Source organism: Mauremys reevesii, linkage group 10 (assembly GCF_016161935.1).
Source record: "Mauremys reevesii isolate NIE-2019 linkage group 10, ASM1616193v1, whole genome shotgun sequence".
Taxonomy (NCBI): Eukaryota; Metazoa; Chordata; order Testudines; family Geoemydidae; genus Mauremys; species Mauremys reevesii.
The window spans coordinates 72,218,633-72,236,534 of record NC_052632.1 but is presented as its reverse complement, the minus strand read 5'-3'; the positions used below and the strand labels follow the sequence as shown (position 1 = coordinate 72,236,534).

General features: G+C 42.6%; 1 protein-coding gene across 7 annotated transcripts in view; it reads left to right on the top strand.

Annotated features, from left to right (window-relative positions):
* Positions 1 to 17,426, top strand: part of PDGFA (platelet derived growth factor subunit A) — a 43,771-nt gene extending 26,345 nt beyond the window's left edge. For 4 of the 7 annotated variants that reach the window (XR_005585764.1, XR_005585766.1, XR_005585765.1 and 1 more), the window contains 2 exons: positions 965 to 1,078; positions 1,184 to 4,614. Coding sequence is in view for 2 of the 7 variants with exons in the window: in XM_039492870.1 (XP_039348804.1) it covers positions 16,962 to 17,026 (65 nt within the window). In the remaining 5 variants the exon portion in view is untranslated. Of the gene's footprint in view, positions 1 to 964; positions 1,079 to 1,183; positions 4,615 to 16,961 lie in introns of those variants that run through there. The other 3 variants (XM_039492871.1, XM_039492873.1, XM_039492870.1) reach the window with 2 other exon arrangements.
* Positions 17,427 to 17,902: the final 476 nt, after the last annotated feature.

The window sequence follows — 17,902 nt, the reverse complement described above, 5'->3', positions numbered from 1 at the left end:
TGGAAAATGTAATCAAATATCATCACTCCAGCTTAATCACTGTTCAAAATCTTGACACTTGCTACCTCAAGGCTGCAAAGAGATTAGACGTGATTGGCTTTGATAATTCTACCTGCTTGGTATTTTCCCTTTAAGCTACACATCACCATAAGCATCTTACATTCTTCAGCTACTTCCTCCTCTTGCATTTTATTTATTTATTTATTGAGGGAGCTAATATTTAAGCTTCTTGGAAATCTCAAGTTCCATTTCCTCTGCTTTTTGTTTCATTATTGATTTCTGAAGTCTAAGCATCCCATAATAGTGCATGAATGAATTGCCAGGTTACAAATGGTTTATGTTCCAAGCAGTCGGCTGTGAAAGCATAGAGTATGTATAGTAAATCTTATTACATGCATGACCATCAAACATTTTTTGGCCCGAACTGGGGACTGATTAAATATGCATCTGAAATTGTCGGAATCACTGCATAATTTACAAAACAAGAGGACACCTGTTCTTCTGTAACAAGGCCCTGTATCAGAGAGCTAAGAACCTTCATTGGTCTGGGGGCTTTCAGAGGAAGAATAGGATGCAAAAATAGGATGTCATCAAAATTTATAAGGTTTACATTGTAGGAAAAAAAACAAAACAAGAAACCCCTCAATACAAAAGAATGGCTTGATCAGCACCGTAGCAAAGTCTGATGTGACAGCTGTAAAATTTCCAAATTAAATACTGATTTTATATTTCTAAAATATCGGAAGTCATATGAGCTGCAACAGTTGCAGATGATTCTAGTGTTCTGAGTGGGATTTAGTTTGAATTTGCAGTAAATGTATCTAACTGCTGGATGATGGGGAATTTAATAATTCAAGCACTTTTTTTTTACTTTTACTTTTTTGAACATGAACTCCCAATGTCAGATTTCATTTATATGGATGTATCTTTTTGAAGGAATGCTAAACTTGATATCCTGTTTCAGATTAACAGGTATTTATTGGGAGTAGTATGATAGAAGCAAAGATTTTGTAAAATTCAACTTTAAAAGTCAGCATGTAAACTCAATCAAAACAGCATTTAGAACTTCTTGTCCCAGGTTAGTGAATTTCATGCAGAATAGTTTTTTTTTTAAAAGACATCTCAGAGGAAAGGTCCTGTGATTCTAATCATGGAGTTATTATATCTTTTTTCTCTCCTGCAGATGTAAGGTGAAATAAGCTAGAAAAAAAAAGAACTTCTCTCTGGGACATGGATGTACATGGTTTGTTACATTCCTGAACCTACTATGTATGGTGCTTTATTGACTGTATACTTTATTTGTTCTCCTGTGTGAAAAAAACTGGCTGAAAAGAACACTTAATGAGAACAAAGAGACAATGTACATTTGTTTAATGTGACATCAAAGCAAGTATTGTAGCACTCTGTGAAACAATAGGAAGCTTCCCTGTCCAAAAAAACACAAAACAACAAAACAAACAAAGAAAATAAAAAAGACAGTTGAATGAATGGAGGATACCAAAAGTACAAAACAAAAAATAAAAGAGGAAGAAGAAGAAGAAGAAAAAAAGAGACAAAAATCTTAAGTGAATAGTGGATTTCTGTCGGAGCAGTCAATGGTGCTTTATGTCAAGAAATGTGCCTGCTTTCTTGATGAAGATGGATGGACACAAATGGACTTCAGGCACAAAAAAGCAGGAATGTATCAAATGATCAAATGCCACGCAAACACTATAGAAACAGTACATCCTTGCTTGGTGGTGTTTTAAAGTCTATACAAAAAAAGAATACCTTCTGGGGAGCCTTAAATGGATTTTTTTTTACACCATAAAGTGATTATTAAGCTTTCTTTTTACTCTTTGCCTAGCTTTTTATTATCTCTTGGACTACATTTATCAGTAACACATATAGAAGACTGGTGTAACAGTAAGCAGAACACAAACATTATGGTATTTCTCCTAGTGGGATGCAAACTAATGAGATATATTAAAATAAAAATGGTATACCTATGCATAATTTTCTAGACGTTTCTTGGTTTATGTCTCCCAACCTCCCCCGTAATTTAAAGCATTTAAAAAAACCTGATGTGTGTAAACAAATCATAGGATATCCACGCAAATATCCTTTTTTTCTTTGAGACTTATGCCAGTTGCCTAATAGTGATATTGTGTTAGCAATTGCCATTCTTATTGGTATACAAATACTTTTATTTCACATGTTGGCGCTATGTGAAATGTACAAATTCTTGTATCCGCATTGTACAATGTCATTGTGGCATGGGAAAGCCCTTGCTGCAAATAGTTGAACAAAACCTAAAATTCTTTATTTTTGGTAAAATGTTATGCTTTATGTGTATTCAACAGAAATATGTGTTTTGTAAAGGTGAAGTTTGTATTTTTATCTAAAATTAACAGTTTTATATACCTAAGAAAGCCTGCTATGTTTTCTTGAACAAAAAAGAAAAGAAAAGAAAAAGCATTTTGTGGTCATATTTTTGTAGTTGAATAGCCCAAATAACTTCAAAATATATTTTAAGTATAGCAGGGCAGATAAAATACTCAGGCACCAACTCCTACATTTTCAAAGTGCCGAGGAATTTAATTGTTCAACTCCTCCAGGGACTGTAATGGGAGCCACATAGCTAATTCTTGTCTGCTGCTTTGGAAATGTAGGCCTGTGCCATATAGACCATGGCTACCCTGTTAGCCAAAATCACTGCCCCAGCCTGGTGGTTTAGATGATATGCCCTTTGTGTTACAGTCTTTGGATTATCACATTGGACATGTAAAATAAACTACTGGGTTCTTTTCTTTATGAAACATCTCCAATAAGGCTTCTCTTGCTGTCAGATGAATCTGTTCTAGGGGCCAGTTTGTCACCTATGTGTTTCAGGCATAGAATATCAGGGTTGGAAGGGACCTCAGGAGGTCATCTAGTCCAACCCCTTGCTCAAAGCAGGACTAATCCCCAGACAGATTTTTGCCCCAGATCCCTAAATGGCCCCCTCAGGGATTGAACTCACAACCCTAGGTTTAGCAGGCCAATGCTCAAACCACTGAAAGATTCCTCTCTCCTTTGTACATAATGACAAAAGAGCAAGTCTTGAGGATAATGTATCCACCCTGAATTAAAAATCTCAAATGTGAATGAACTCCAGACCTTTAAGATATAACAAAAAAAGAGAGATTTTGTTAACACATCCGCCCACCCACTATAGCTATGCCCAATTCCAACCAAACGAAGCAATTTTAATGAACAGGCATTGGTTTCAACTGCTAATACAGGGATAGAATTAGTCACTATCCTGTTTGCGATCATCTTCCCAGTGTATTACATTAAGCACCAAAACTGGAAATACATTTACTAAAACTATCTGTGCTTGTTCTTCACTAAGTGTACTGTTCACAATGTTATGCCCATGAATGTATGTGTCTGCATTCAAAAGAAAAGTGTATAAATTGTAATTTATATATTTATGTTTCGGTGGGATGTCAATAGTGTTGCTCAGTTTTGTTTTTTGTTTTTTTCTTTTGGGGGTGGTTGTCTAAAACAGCTAATGAAAAAAGAATTCATATATCTCTATTAAAATCATGTAGATGAAAAATATGTGGCCCACTCAGACGTTGTGCAAGTTTGAAAGGATGCCGAAGTCACTTAAGTGGAATAGTGCATGAGTGGATTTTTCAACTAAGGTTGCACTGGCACAGTAGGGATGAATTTAAATCACTCACCTGGGCCAGATCTTCAGACAGTTTAATTTGGTGTAGCCCCATCGATTATAATGGTGTGTTTACACCACCTGAGTATATTTAATCTTGATGAAAATGCAAGTAACAGGCATGCATTTTCCTGGTGCCAGCATAGAAATCTATTATGCCAAGTTTGAAAGGAGAGAATGAAGACTGAATGAAGAACTTTCTGGTAATTATTTGTCTGAGATTTGAAATCTGTAATTCATTTTGTTACCAGGCATTAGGAGCATACAAAGTCTTTATTTTCAAACCCAGTGTTTACATGGTTCACAGTAGCAATCATCAAAGTCTTAGGGCCAGATTCTCAGCTGGTGTAAACTGACAAGCTCTATTAACTTCAGTTTACATCAGCTGAGGATCTGGACCACAGTCTTTAAAATATTGCTGAATGTTGTAATTTGTGCCATTGATTCTATTCCAGTTGAAATTCTATCTGCAAGCATTTCCAGCATTACTGTCTGTTGAATCAGTCCTCATCTATTTCTGTGATAAAACAAATATAACCAGGAGGAACAGTAACATTAAGGCTTGTGACTCAAAATAGCATAAGCAAGGGACAGTAATTCAAAGTTAAGTTGGGCATTTTGAGGGCCAGATCCTCAGTTCACGTAAAACAATAGCTCCACTGACTTCAATGGAGTTATGCCAATTTACACCACTTGAAGGTCTGGTCCTCTACCCTTTACTCATCCCCTTTGGTCTCAGGTCTTGCAAGGATCGCAGATAATTGCGTATGGTTAAAGTAACATCATGTTCCAACACTTTAAGCACCATAGGTGAGTTTGAGAAAGAGTGTCAGGCTTAACTTCGAATTTCCATGCTTTGCAATGGTTTGTTTCACCATTGTAGCTGTAAATTAAACAGTTTTCTGTGCATTCACAAACATTGTGCAGTGGTGTCTTATCTCTGCTTCCAGTATCAATACAGGAGGAAGTTGTTTATGATATTGTCAGAGAAACAGGAAGCCATGTTTTTTTTATTTTTAAATTGTAACATTCGGAGTATCACAGAAACAGGTTCAGGCACCCGGGAACCAGGAGGTATCTGATTGATGGCCTGTAGTTTTGCTTTTCTGGGAGGTAGGGGATTACAGAAGGTGTAATGAAGCAGTAGGAAAAATCATTCTTATCTGGAAATCATGTCTTTTTTTTTTTTTTTGTAATTCTCAGTCTGAAACGTCACAGCTCTGGTGCTTGAGTACTTCAGTGATTTCAGGATCAGATGTTTTTATTTGACACCGCTAATACCGCCAGTCATCACCGGCTGTAGGAAACTGGCCTGATAGTCATCCTGTTTGCAGTCTTTTCTGGTTAAAATGCATGATAGGAAGGCATTGGCCAGAAAATGTAATTCCAGCATAATTTTGGCTACAGTCACCGATTCTGTGTTTTAATACAGTATTCTGCTGCTGTGCTTCCTCTTTCCTCAGTTGCCCTTCACCTGCTTTTGTGAGTGAAATAAATTGTAACAGGGTTATCTTAACCCCTGTGTCACCTGCTTGCTATCTCAGTTTCCCCCTTCTTTGCTACCTGCTGGATGCAGCCAACCCCACTCCACCCCATTTAGTTCACATAACATCCCCACCTGTGGTCTGGTTTATTAGACTTGCACAATTAATATGAGCAGTTGCTCCTTTGGGGCAGCAGTTGATTTCACAAATAAGTCCATTCCGTCTGTCCCTTTGAGCGGAGTCCTCTCTCCCCTCTTGGAACACGGGTTCACAGCCCCCTTGGGGCTTGATAATCCATTGTTCCTCAGTTTGGCTTCAATAGCCTCTCTGCTACATGAAACGCGGCAGCTTTCCTTCTAGGCTCTGCAGTACAATCCCTACTGCACTCTATATCCATTAGCTCTCTTCCTGACTACCCTAGGGAATCCCAATTCCCTGGGACTCTGTCAGGCCATGCATTGGATCCAAGTAAAGCATCCCTCTCAGATTCTTCCCCAAACCCTGGATCTCTCCTGTCTGTTATCCCCACCTAGGAGAATAGCCTTATACCTGGTTTCCTGTAGTTCACATGATTGCTGCTACTCATGTGCCCTCAGACTATAGCTTTGAGCTTTAAAGATCCAGGCCTCGTAACAGACACCTCATTGCACATGCCTTTAAACCAGTGCTCTGTTCCATAGTTACACACGTATGGGAGAAAAAGAGGCATGCTTTCACCTGCTTAGCATTAGGAAAAACTGTCTCAACAAAGAGTTCCATGTTGCAGCCAAATTCTGATTCCATTTACACCAGTGTAAAACTGGAATAACGCCATTGAAGAGATGCCACATTTACTTTGCTGTAACTGAGACCAGATGGCCCCCTCCTGTAGTTCAGTTTGGATAAGGAACCAAAAGCATGAGGGTGGGATTTTCAAAGTTGTCTCAGAGATTTGGATGCTCAATTCCTCTTGGTCATTAACAGCAGTTAGGGTTCCAGTCAGCTACGTGTTTTTGAAAATCCCATCCTGGATGTTTATCTGACCCCCCTCTTAGGCTGGAAGTCTTGCTTTAAAAAAAGTATGTTGGGTTTCATATTTCCAGTCAAGGCAAACCATTTTTTTTTGGCATTTCTGCTCCTGGTCCTAGCTGATCCCAGAAGCACAACAGTCGTATCGAAATGAAAAATTAGAGGGTTGCGGGGAAGGAAGCAATTTTTACAGTTCTCAGCAAAGATTTAGTTCAAGGAATTGGGGGAGGGAGGGAAAGAGGCCCAATAATTCATCTCTCCCTATGCTGTGTTATCTTTTTTAACTGGTAGCTGTGCTCCTGTCCACACGTTTGTAGTAAGAATGTATTATTATTCAAGGGCTTTTCTATGCTACTCCTCACTATGGTGTCTGAGTGCCTCACACCCGTTCATGATTTCCTCTTGCTACATCCCAGTGAGATAAAGAACTTTTATGATCCTATTTTAGGGGAGACGGAGGCACAGAGAAGCAACTAGTACAAAGTCACCCAGCAAGTCTACGGCACAACCTCAGGGTGTGTCATCACTGCAAGTGACAGTGTCTTTGTAGCGCAGGTAAGCACGCCCATGCTAGCTTTAATTCTAGCTAGCACGGATAATAGCAGTGTAGATGTGGCTGCGTGGGCTACAGCACGGGATAGCACCCTGAGTACGTACCTAGAGTCCCTGGAGGGCTTGAACTCCTGTGGCTAGCCCGTGCTGCCACATCTGCACTACTGTTGTTACTCATGTTAGCTAGATTGAAGCTAGCATGGATATGCCTGCCCGGACTACAATCACACCTTCACTTTGCAGTGATGACCCACCCTCAGACCAGATCAGTTTCCCCATCCAATGCCCTAAACCACATGGCCAGCGTTCCTTGCCAAAAACGAACCCTGTCACCCTTAAGGTTAAATACTGTAGTGACTGATGAAAATCCAGCTCTCTGCCCATGCAAATGTATACAGTCTGTTATGCTATCATCGGCTAGTCATTTCCTGCCCATCTAAGTACTCAGCCTTCCATGACATCAAGGGGAATTACCCAAGTGGAACAAATGCAGGTTCAGCAACTGTAGAATCAGATTTTATGGGAATCTACAAAGATTTAGTAGACCGTAGTAGGCACTTTCCCCCAGCTCTTAGTCATGCACTCCCTGTATAGAGCTTGGTATCCTCCTTAAGAAATCCCTTTCTACTGTGGCTCCAATCATGAATTCCTTACACAGGCCTAGTTCGGGAAAACACTTAAGCATATGCATAAATCCATATCTATTCAGCACAACACTTAAGCATGTGCGTAACTTTGAGCATGTGCTTGCATCCCATTGGCTTCAGATAAGGCTAAGGTCGTGCTTTAGTGCTCGTCTGGAATAGGTGTGAATCAGGACCACACCAATTCCAAGATTGAGCCCTTTGTACCCTTAATGTATTGAGGTATGTTGTAAATTAAATAACGCCAAATATGGAGCAACAAGAGAAAGAAAATAAGAGCATCTTCAATAAGAGAAATCTGTGAGACCTCCCCACAGTGTTTGACATGCTTTTAAAAAATAGTTTCTATCCCTTGCTGTACATACGACCATCTTAACATCTGCAGTGATGGCATTTAAAGTGATTATTGCTCATACACCTAAAGCATGACATTTGAAAATACAGGTTATTTCTATAGCTAAGCCAAATTTGAGAGAAAAAAATCAGCTCCAGATGAAAAAGTTAAGGTTGAGATAAGCATTGTCAAATTTTAAAACATATTCTTCACTCATCCAGCTGTCTAACGTGTATTAGGGTATCCATTAAAGCCAAACATATCTGATGGGACAGAAATTTTGGGCAAAAGTTTATTTTTTTTAAATTGTGAAATTTTATCGTCCCCTTACTCAGCTCTAATTATTTGATTTGTAAGGAAAAGAAATTTGTGTAAACTACGTATATAACTAGCTCCGAATCATCATGGTACACATGGAAGGATATGGCTGTGTCGCCTTGAATTGCTACAATATTTAAGGGGACTATTCAATCAGTTGTAAATTAAAAGGACAACTCATAGGGTGAAGTGACTTATTTTCCTTGCATAATGTCTCTACGGTTATGTTGTGTTCCATCGCCTCTTGCCCAAAAAATTTTATGTGTGTTTTTTTCCCTTTTATTATTGATTCATTAATGTATAATTCACGTGTATTGCTGCTTGTTACTATGCAAAACAGCCTGTGTATCATACATTTATGGACACATGCTGCTCTGTAAAATGAGAAAAGCATTAGCAACACTATTCCTCTCTGTCAGTTTTCCACATAGGATTTTATCTCATGAGCCTTGTAGTAGCAATGCTACCTAACAGCTTACAATTTTTTACTGATTAATTAATCCTAAAATGTGGTAGGCAGGTATTATCTCCTTTTTATAGGTACTGAAGGTGAGACAGGAAAATTGTGTCTTCCAAGGTCACAGAAGGAAGTTAGTGACAGAACTGGGGGCAGAACTCAAGAAGTCCTGGCTCCTACTCCTGTGAAAGGCTACTAGACCAGGCACAAAGTCCTGGCCTTCCTGAAGTCAATGGGAATTTTGCCATTCACTTCAGTGGGGCCAGAATTTCACCTCATGTCTCTTTCTTACTAAGGCTATTTCTTCTAGTCTTAGTCTAAGGCCTTGTCTACACTATGGGGGTAAGTCGACCGAAGTTACGCAACTCCAGCTGTGTGAATAATGTAGCTGGAGTTGATGTATCTTAGGTCGACTTTCTGCAGTGTCTACACTGTGTTGGAGACACTCTCCCATCGATTTACCTTACGCTTCTAGTTCCGGTGGAGTACCGGAATTGATGGAAGAATGATCTGCGGTCAATTTAGTTGATCTTCAGTAAGTAGATATGCCCTGAGTATAAATACAGGGGTGTAGTGAGGCGGCCTGGCTCCCAGCCGCACCTGAGAGGGCCGAGCCAGAACAGCCGCTGCAGTGGGTGGAGCCACCGCCGCCTGTCCCCACCCCCCGGAAGTCACGGGGCGGGACAGGAAGTATAAAGGCCCGGCCCCAGCGCTCAGTTGCTGCCTGGCCGCCGGAGAGGACAGACGCTGCTGCCCGAGCTCCTGTTAGGCCGAGCCTTCCCCGAGCCCGGTACCCTGAGGAGGACTGGCCGAGCCTTCCCTGAGCCCGGTACCCTGAGGAGGACTGGCCGAGCCTTCCCCGAGCCCGGTACCCCGAGGAGCTGCCTGAGCATCCCCTCGCCCCGCGTCCTGAGGAGCAGCCCGACCTACCCAGCGCTCAGCCCCACGAGGAGCCCATAGTGTGGGACACGGCGGAGGTCGCCAGAGATGAGCAGGTACCCATGGAGGGGGAGCTGGGAAGTAGCCCGGGGGTAGCCGACCCCAGTCTGGCTACAGCAGACTTCAAGCCAATGTTGGTGTGTTGCGGTCAGGACCCCACCGACACAGCAGCAGACTAACTGCTGCTGTTAGGGCCCCGGGCTGGGACAGAGTGGAGTGGGTGGGCCTGTGTCCCCCCTGCCACCCCCACTCACGGGTGGCAGTCTCCCCCTCACACCCACACTCAGGCCTAGAAGCCTGGACTTACCAGTGTTGCTCAGCTCCTGCCCGAGGACCTGAGCCCCTGAACTGCTGTGTGTGTGCTCAGCTCCTGCCTGAGGGTCTGAGCCCAGAACTGCTAGTTGTTGCCCGCCCTGACTAAGGGCTGGGGCTTCAATTACTGTTTATTTTACTCAGCCCTGCCTGAGGGTCTGAGGCCACGTTTACACTTACCTGCTGGGTCGAAGCGGCAAGTTCGACTGCTCGGAGTTCGAACTATCGCGTCTGATCTAGACGCGATAGTTCGAACTCCGGAAGCGCTAGTTCGAACTCCGGTACTCCACCGTGGCAGGAGGAGTTGCCGGAGTCGACCTTGGAGCCGCGGAGTTCGCTTCCGCGGCGTCTGGACGGGTAAGTGAGTCGAACTAGGGTAGTTCGAATTCAGCTACGTTATTTACGTAGCTGAATTCGCGTACCCTAGTTCGACCCCCGACCTTAGTGTAGACCAGGGCTAAGCCTGTGAACTATTGTTTGTTGCCCCGCCCTGACCTAGGGCTTGGGCTTCCCTAAATACTGTTTGTTGTGCTCAGCCCCTGCCTGAGGGTCTGAGCCTGTGAACTGTTGTTTGTTGCCCCGCCCTGACCTAGGGCTCGGACTCTGGAGACTGGGCTGCTTACTTAGCCCCGCACAGTGAGGCGGCCTGGCTCCCAGCCGCACCTGAGAGGGCCGAGCCCCACACTGGACCGTCTACACGGGGAAACAAGTCATTAGTTGTGTTCCATTCATTAGCAGGCAATTGAATCTTGGTTAGTTTGGTTTTCAGATGTCTAGAGCTTTCTGAATGGATTAACCTTTGGTCACACAAACTTTCCTTAATGATCTCAAATAAAAAATAAATATGACAAAACAGACATGTCAATAAATGTGCCCTTTTTAAGCTCTGGAAAATGTGAAATATCTGGACGCCTAAATCTTCAAGTGACTAGTGATTTTGGGTGCCTCAATTTTGAGATGGTAAATTTAGAGACACCACAAGAGGCTCAATTTTCAGAAAGGGCTGAGTTCCTGTCCCTGGAAATCTGTCCCCTTTAAGGTGTCTCAAGTTGGACATTCAAAAAGCAAGGCCTCCAATATCAGTAGTCACTTTGGAAAAAGTAGGCAAGCTTTTAGGACCAAGTTTTCAAAGGTGTAGATAGGTGACTAGTGGGATTTTCAAAAGCATCTAGGCATTTGAAATCAATAGGAAGTAGGCATCTAGGTACATTTGAAATTCCTGCTAGGCATCTACTTACATATTTAGGTATCTAAATACCTTTGAAAATCTGTCCCTTAGTACATTTAGCAGCTAGAAAAGAATCTGTTTGGAAAATACAGTATATCTAATGATCATTCAGTGGCCAGAAAGTAGCTGTTTGTAGAACGTGTTAATGTTTAGAGCTTCTCAGCAGTTAATGATCATCGTCCACAGATCATAATTCTTGAATACTTCACTTATCAATATATATCAGGGCTGGGATGAACTTTGAAAGTTCTGAAAATGGGACACTCCTTAGCTTAAAGAGAGCTGGATGTTCTTGTCACTGATCAACCATATAAAGGGCCAGATCCGAAACTGGAGTAAATGACATAGCTCCACTGACTTCAATGGAGATGAGGTTCATACACCCCGAGGATTGGGCCCAAAGAGTGTAATACTCTTGAAATGATTCAGATAATTTCATTTTTTGCTACTAGGATTGCTGTAAAAATAGATTCTATTCCCGGAGCAGCTAAAATAACTTAATCAGAAGAGGCCATTTCCCACAGAGACTCATCCCCACTGGAATTCGCATGTTACGAGACCGATAGTACATTTTCACATCCGGATTATTACAAAACAAAACCCAACAACTTTGTTTAGCGAGGCCTCTGACCTGTTAAAAATGCCAAGTATTCTTTATCAGACTTTGCCTTGAAGATCAGTGGGTAGAATTACTCATTAAAACTGGTCCGTTTGCTTGCCGGGGTAGCAGTAGTAAACTCTATGCATCCTTTGTTCCACCATGCGTAGCAAGAGTTTATTCACGTACAGCTGGCTCCTGAGTGGGGCTGAGGGGCTTATCTCCCATGCAAGTCACATGCAAACTTGGAGGTGGTCTTTGACGTCAATGGCAGTTGCGGGTGTTCAGAACACCCCATCCTGCAGCAAAACTCATCCAGAATCTGTGGATGCTTCTGGCTGAGATTTCCAAAGGATTTGGACATCCAGTTCCCATTCATTTTAGTGGGATTGAAAAGTCCCAGATGGCTTTGACATTCACAGCCTGTGCTTGTGCAATGGAGACCAATCGTGGCCCTACTTAGACAATGTGAATGTTGGAGAAGGGACAGGCTGTAGTTTAGTCTCTGCTCTTCAGTCAAGCTGATTCCCAGCAGTAACATGAAAAGTCATTATTACATACCCAACTTACCACTGTTATAGCTACGTGCTTACAACAGCCTACTGACCTATCAAATGTGGCATCGTCACTGATTAAATATATTTGTATTTAACATATGGCAGAGACAGTATTGCGGACGATACCAAGCTGGGAGGGGTTGCAAGTGCTATGGAGGATAGGGTTAAAATTCAAAATGAACTGGACAAACTGGAGAAATGGTCTGAAATAAATAGGATGAATTTCAATAAGGAGACATGCAAAATACTCCACTTAGGAAGGAACAATCAGTTGCACACATACAAAATGGGAAATAACTGCCTAGGAAGGAGTACTGCGGAAAGGGATCTGGGGGTCATAGTGGATCACAAGCTAAATATGAGTCAACAATGTAATACTGTTGCAAAAAAAGCGAACATCATTCTGGGATGAATTAGCAGGAGCATTGTGAGTAAGACACGAGAAGTAATTCTTCCACTTTACTCCATGCTGATATGGCCTCAGCTGAAGTATTGTGTCCAGTTCTAGGTGCCACATTTCAGGAAAGATGTGGACAAATTGGAGAAAGAAAGTCCAGAGAAGAGCAACAAAAATGATTAAAGGTCTAGAAAACATGACCTATGAGGGAAGATTGAAAAAATTGGGTTTGTTTAGTCTGGAGAAGAGAAGACTGAGAGGGGACCTAACAGATTTCAAGTGTATAAAAGGTTGTTACAAGGAGGAGGGAGAAAAATTGTTCTTCTTAACCTCTGAGGATTGGAAAAGAAGCAATGGGCTTAAATTACAGCATGGGAGGTTTAGGTTATATATTAGGAAAAACATCCTAACTCTCAGGGTAGTTAAGCACCGGAATAAATTGCCTAGGGAAGTGTGTAATCTTCATCTCTGGAGATTTTTAAGAGCCGGTTAGACAAACACCTGTCAGGGATAGTCTAGCTATTACTTAGTCCTGCCATGGGACTGAACTAGATGATCTGTTCAGCTATTACCAAGTCTAGCTATTACCAAGTCCTGCAAAGGGATCTATTATGGGCAGAACCTTATTCCCGTGGGGATTCTGTGCAAACGTAAAGCCCTTCTCACCACTTCCTTTAGGGGACTGGAGCCTAAAGCTGTCCTCTCTTCGCAACCTCCACCCCCAGGAAAGCAGCAGTGCAGATACAGATTCTGATCCTACAAGCTGCTCTGTGAGAGTGGGCCCTTGCCTCCAGCTGTACAGCTTGCAGCACTGGGCCCATACCGTACTCCCACTAAAGGTGACTCCCTCCAAGGCTTCACTTTCAGGTGAAGACAGCATGTGTTGGAAGCGTTGGCACATGCTTATGACAGCAGCTGAGAATCAAGCCCCGTATGAGGCCTAGTCCCACCCACATCAAAATAAATTGGAATTTTGTCATAGGTTTTCCTGAGATTGGGAAACCCATTAAAATAGGTCGTCAGAATATGAATTCTGTCTTGATGACATCTGTTTTCCATAGGTATAATAAATTACTGATGTAATTTACGTAATGAATCATAGATTGTTGATATGCCCTATGTGCCATTCAGACCTTTTCAGTATATCGTAGCTGTTGCAAATGTCACCTTTTTAAACAATATTTTCAATACATGTTCAATGATACACACAAATATATATCTCTCTTGCATGTGCTTTAGAAGAGCGTAACCCAACAGTCAATGCCTCTTTGCAACAAGGAGCACAGCTGTCCACACTGAAATCCCAAAACTAGGAGTGCGTAGCTAACTTTGGTTTCAGAACACCACAGACGTGGACAGCAGCCAAGTGGCGTGCACTAATCTAATTGCATACCTGGAGTTTAGTGGGTGCAAAAGTTGCTTCTTGGCTACGTAGATACATGTAGGCTGCGATTCAGCAAGGTATGTAATCAAAAGCCTGATTTTAAGCATGTGGGTAGTCCCTCTGAAGTACTCATTTGCTTAAAGTTAGGCATGGTCTTAAGCATCTTGCTGGACTGGGTCCATAAAGAGCCTGCTTTGATAATACCGTGTGTGCTTAATATTCTCCTTTTGTGCATGCCCAGGCTGATGCTCAGTACGCAAGTGGCATGTAACCTTTTGAAAATCTATCCCATGGTGTCTGGTGAATGCATAACCACTTAGTGGCCTAATATCAGTGAACTGGGCAGCAACATAAAGCATATAGCAATGTTGGCCTTTCCAAGCCCCACCTAAGACTTCCTGCTTTGTTTTTCTTGGCATGTTTCTTTATTGCAGTGAGTGTAAAAATAACACACATTTTAATAGGTGGGAAATTAACCTGATCATATCATCTTAAATTGCTTTCTATAGTTTAAGAAAACAGTTGCCAACACTGATCTTATATTTTGCAGAACTAGCAAGGATGAAGAATCCTTACAATGACTTCAAAAGAATTTTCAAGCTAGGTCTATAAAGCAGGAAAAGCTAAAACCTGAGGTGGAAACTTCTCACATACTTTATAGCTCATTAGTTAAAGAGAATACGTTGTTCTATAGGATATTAATGAACAGGGCCGCCCAGAGGATTCCGGGGGCCCGGGGTCTTCGGCGGCGGGGGGCCCTTCCTGCACCTGGACCTGCCGCCGAAGTGCCCCGAAGACCCGCGGCGGGGACCCCCCCGCCGCTGAATTACCGTCGAAGCGGGACCCGCCGCCGAAGCGCAGCCCGGTCTTCGGCGGTAATTCGGCGGAGGGGGGCCCCGCCGCGGGTCTTCGGGGCACTTCGGCGGCGGGTCCCGGAACGGAAGGGCCCCCCGCCGCCGAATTACCACCGAAGACCGGGCTGAACTTCGGCGGCGGGTCCCGCTCAGTCTTCGGCGGTAATTCGCCAGCGGGGGGTCCTTCCGCCCCGGAGTGGAAGGACCCCCCACCGGCGAAGACCGGGAGCGGCAGAAGCTCCTGCGCCCGGCCGCACAAGAGTTTGCCGGGCACCCCGGAGCGAGTGAGGGACCCCGCTCCAGGGGCCCCGAAAAACTCTGGTGGGGGCCCCCGTGGGGCTCAGGGCCTGGGGCAAATTGCCCCTCTTGCCCCCCCCCCTCTGGGCGGCCCTGTTAATGAATTGTTCAAGAGGAGGGTTCCAAAAGCAAAAATTACATATTCTGGGCTTTAAAGAAAGGTCTGAGTGATTTTTGTTTGTTTAGATATTACGATGATGATGAGATAGATAGATAGATAATTGTAGCTCCCCCCAAAAACACCTTTGTAATTATCAAACACTAGCACCTTTGCTGTCAGTTTCACCAGGAAAGTCTATGACTGAATGGATCTAGAGATTAGAAAACCCTCCGACCACAAGTAGAGATTTGTATCCACATCTGATCCGCAAACATGGCCTGCAGATATAGAGTGGATAGCCATAGCTTTGCAGGCTCTAGATATAAAATTTGGATCTGCATCCATCTGCAAACATTGTCCGCAGATATAAAGTGGATAGCTGCAGATTTGCAGCGCTCTAACCACAAGCCCTTATCCTCTGCATCAGGGCTGAGTCACATTAAGCGGGAAGCCTAGAAGTGTTTACAATTGCAGCCTTCTCTGCATCTGTTCTGTGACTAATGAACTTCAGTCTTCAGAGCTGTCAATTCAGTATCTGTCAACAGATGAAGGATGGTCTTGTGTTTAATGCAATGGACTGGGACTCCAGAGAACTGGATTCAGCTCCTGGTTGTGCCTCAGACTTCTTGGGCGACCTGGGAAAGTCACTTAAGCAATCTGTGCCTCAGTTCCCTATCTATAAAATGGGCACAAATAACACTTCTCCTCCCCCACTTCTATCTCTTGTCTATTTATGGGTCAGTGACTGGCTCTTACTAGGTGTATGTATAGCAGCTAGGACAATGGGATTCGGCCTTGGAAGCTATAGGTGCTACTGTAATATAAACAAATAATAAATAATAATAACAATGATGCCATCTATAAATCAAATGGCTACTCCCTTCAGAAACAAAGAAAGTTGGGAAATGTGACCAAAAAAAATGGTGAGCATCAGTTGTTTTTCATAGAAATACTTCATTGAATGTATCATTTTAAAGATCTAAAGTTTCAGGTACTAGCCATGAAACTTTAATATTTCCCACTGTCAGCCCTCTGAAAGAGCCGTAGTTCCCTCAGTTTGTTTTACCACTATCCTGCCCACTCCATCCACCCCTGTTGAACTTTCATTGTGTTTTCAGTCTAATTTTAGACTAAGTCCCTGAAGATAGAAATCTTGGGTAAAATTTTTGAAAGCACCTAAGTCTCATTTGCAAAAAGTGGCTTCGGTTTCTAAGGCTCAGAAGTACCTAGGTGCTCTTGAAAATCCCACTAGATTCCTATCTGCATCTTTAAATATCTTTACAATTCTAGTCTTGTTGAAGGTCAATAGGAATCAGGCTTCTGAGTGCCTTTGTCAAGCTTGAAAATGGGGCTCAGGCTCCTAAGTGATTTAGATGCTTTTGAAAACATCACCCCTTGTCTTTATATTCACCTTATATTCGCCTGGATTTGCTGCATAAGAAATAATGATAAACGATTAGCTAAAGCACTTTATCGATCTCTTCTCTGTATGTGTATTTCGTGGTTGATACTCTAGGTCAGATGGTGTCCATTATGGCCTTAGGTGCCTGACCTCTTGAGGAAAAAAACCTGTCCTTTCTTAAGGTTGTAACAAGTGTAACAAGCCACTTATTTTTAACTAGCCGTTTTAACAAGCCAGTCAATGACAACTGCTTAGGACCAGGGATGGACTCAGAAAAGCCTCCTTGCTCCTATAGAAGGTACAAAAGGTAGCTGGGTCCATCTGGCTGAGGTTGGTGGGTCTGGGGGAATGTGTGGCGGAGCAGACTGTTAATGTGATTTTCCATAACTTTCCTTGCAGCTGCATTTTTGAGGAGAGAGAAAGAGAAACGGAGGGGCTTGCAGGAACTTGTTGTGCTGTCATAAATGCTACAGCCACCATCTGTTTCCAGACTACAAACTTGAAAGAAAACCAAGCAGCAATCTCATAATTCACGTGAATGTTTTACACTTGTGAACCCTTCCTGACCTTTGTCTGATAATGAAAGGAGCATGCAGCATCTACGGTTTGGATTTATCCAGCAAGTATTAGTGTTTATTTGTATGTATTTCTTTTGAAACCTGTTTCTTCACAGGCCCTTTGAAAAAAAAAGGTCTCAGGAAAGCAAAGCAGATAAGCTGCATAGTCAAAATGCACTCAAGGCTAATCCTGACTACATTGAACTTAATGGCAAAACTCCTCAAAATGAGAACATTTAAACATCTCTCACTCATGTCTGTGTTGGTTATTTGTTGCTTAAAGAAGGGAATAAATTTGAAAATGAAATTACAGGTTGTAATAACTGCCATTTTTCAAAGTCTTCTGGAGAAAAAACATGCCTTGTGCTGTTAGACCTGCTGCTGAGGGTGCACATTTGAAACCAGCAAAATCAGACATGGTCGTCTATTAATGTCTGGACCCTGATGAAAACAAGTTTCTTTGCTAATCTTGACTTGAGCCTGGTCCTCTGTGGGATTATGATATCACCTGCTATCTAATGACATGCCCAGATTCAACACTAGTGGATAGAAGGGACAAAATTCTTGACAATTACTTTTGTGAGTGATAGCTGTCTATGTCTCTTGCAGTGCCAAGTTGCCAAAGGTCTGGTATTCAGGTTGGGATCATTTCACTCACGGAAATATTGTTGAACTGCAGTCTGTGAATTAGGATTAGCCTCATTCTAGGATTCCTTCTCAAATCTTCTGTTCAGCAAAAACGAGAAGAAATGCTATGTCTACTTCCTCCCCTTTTTGTTTGGT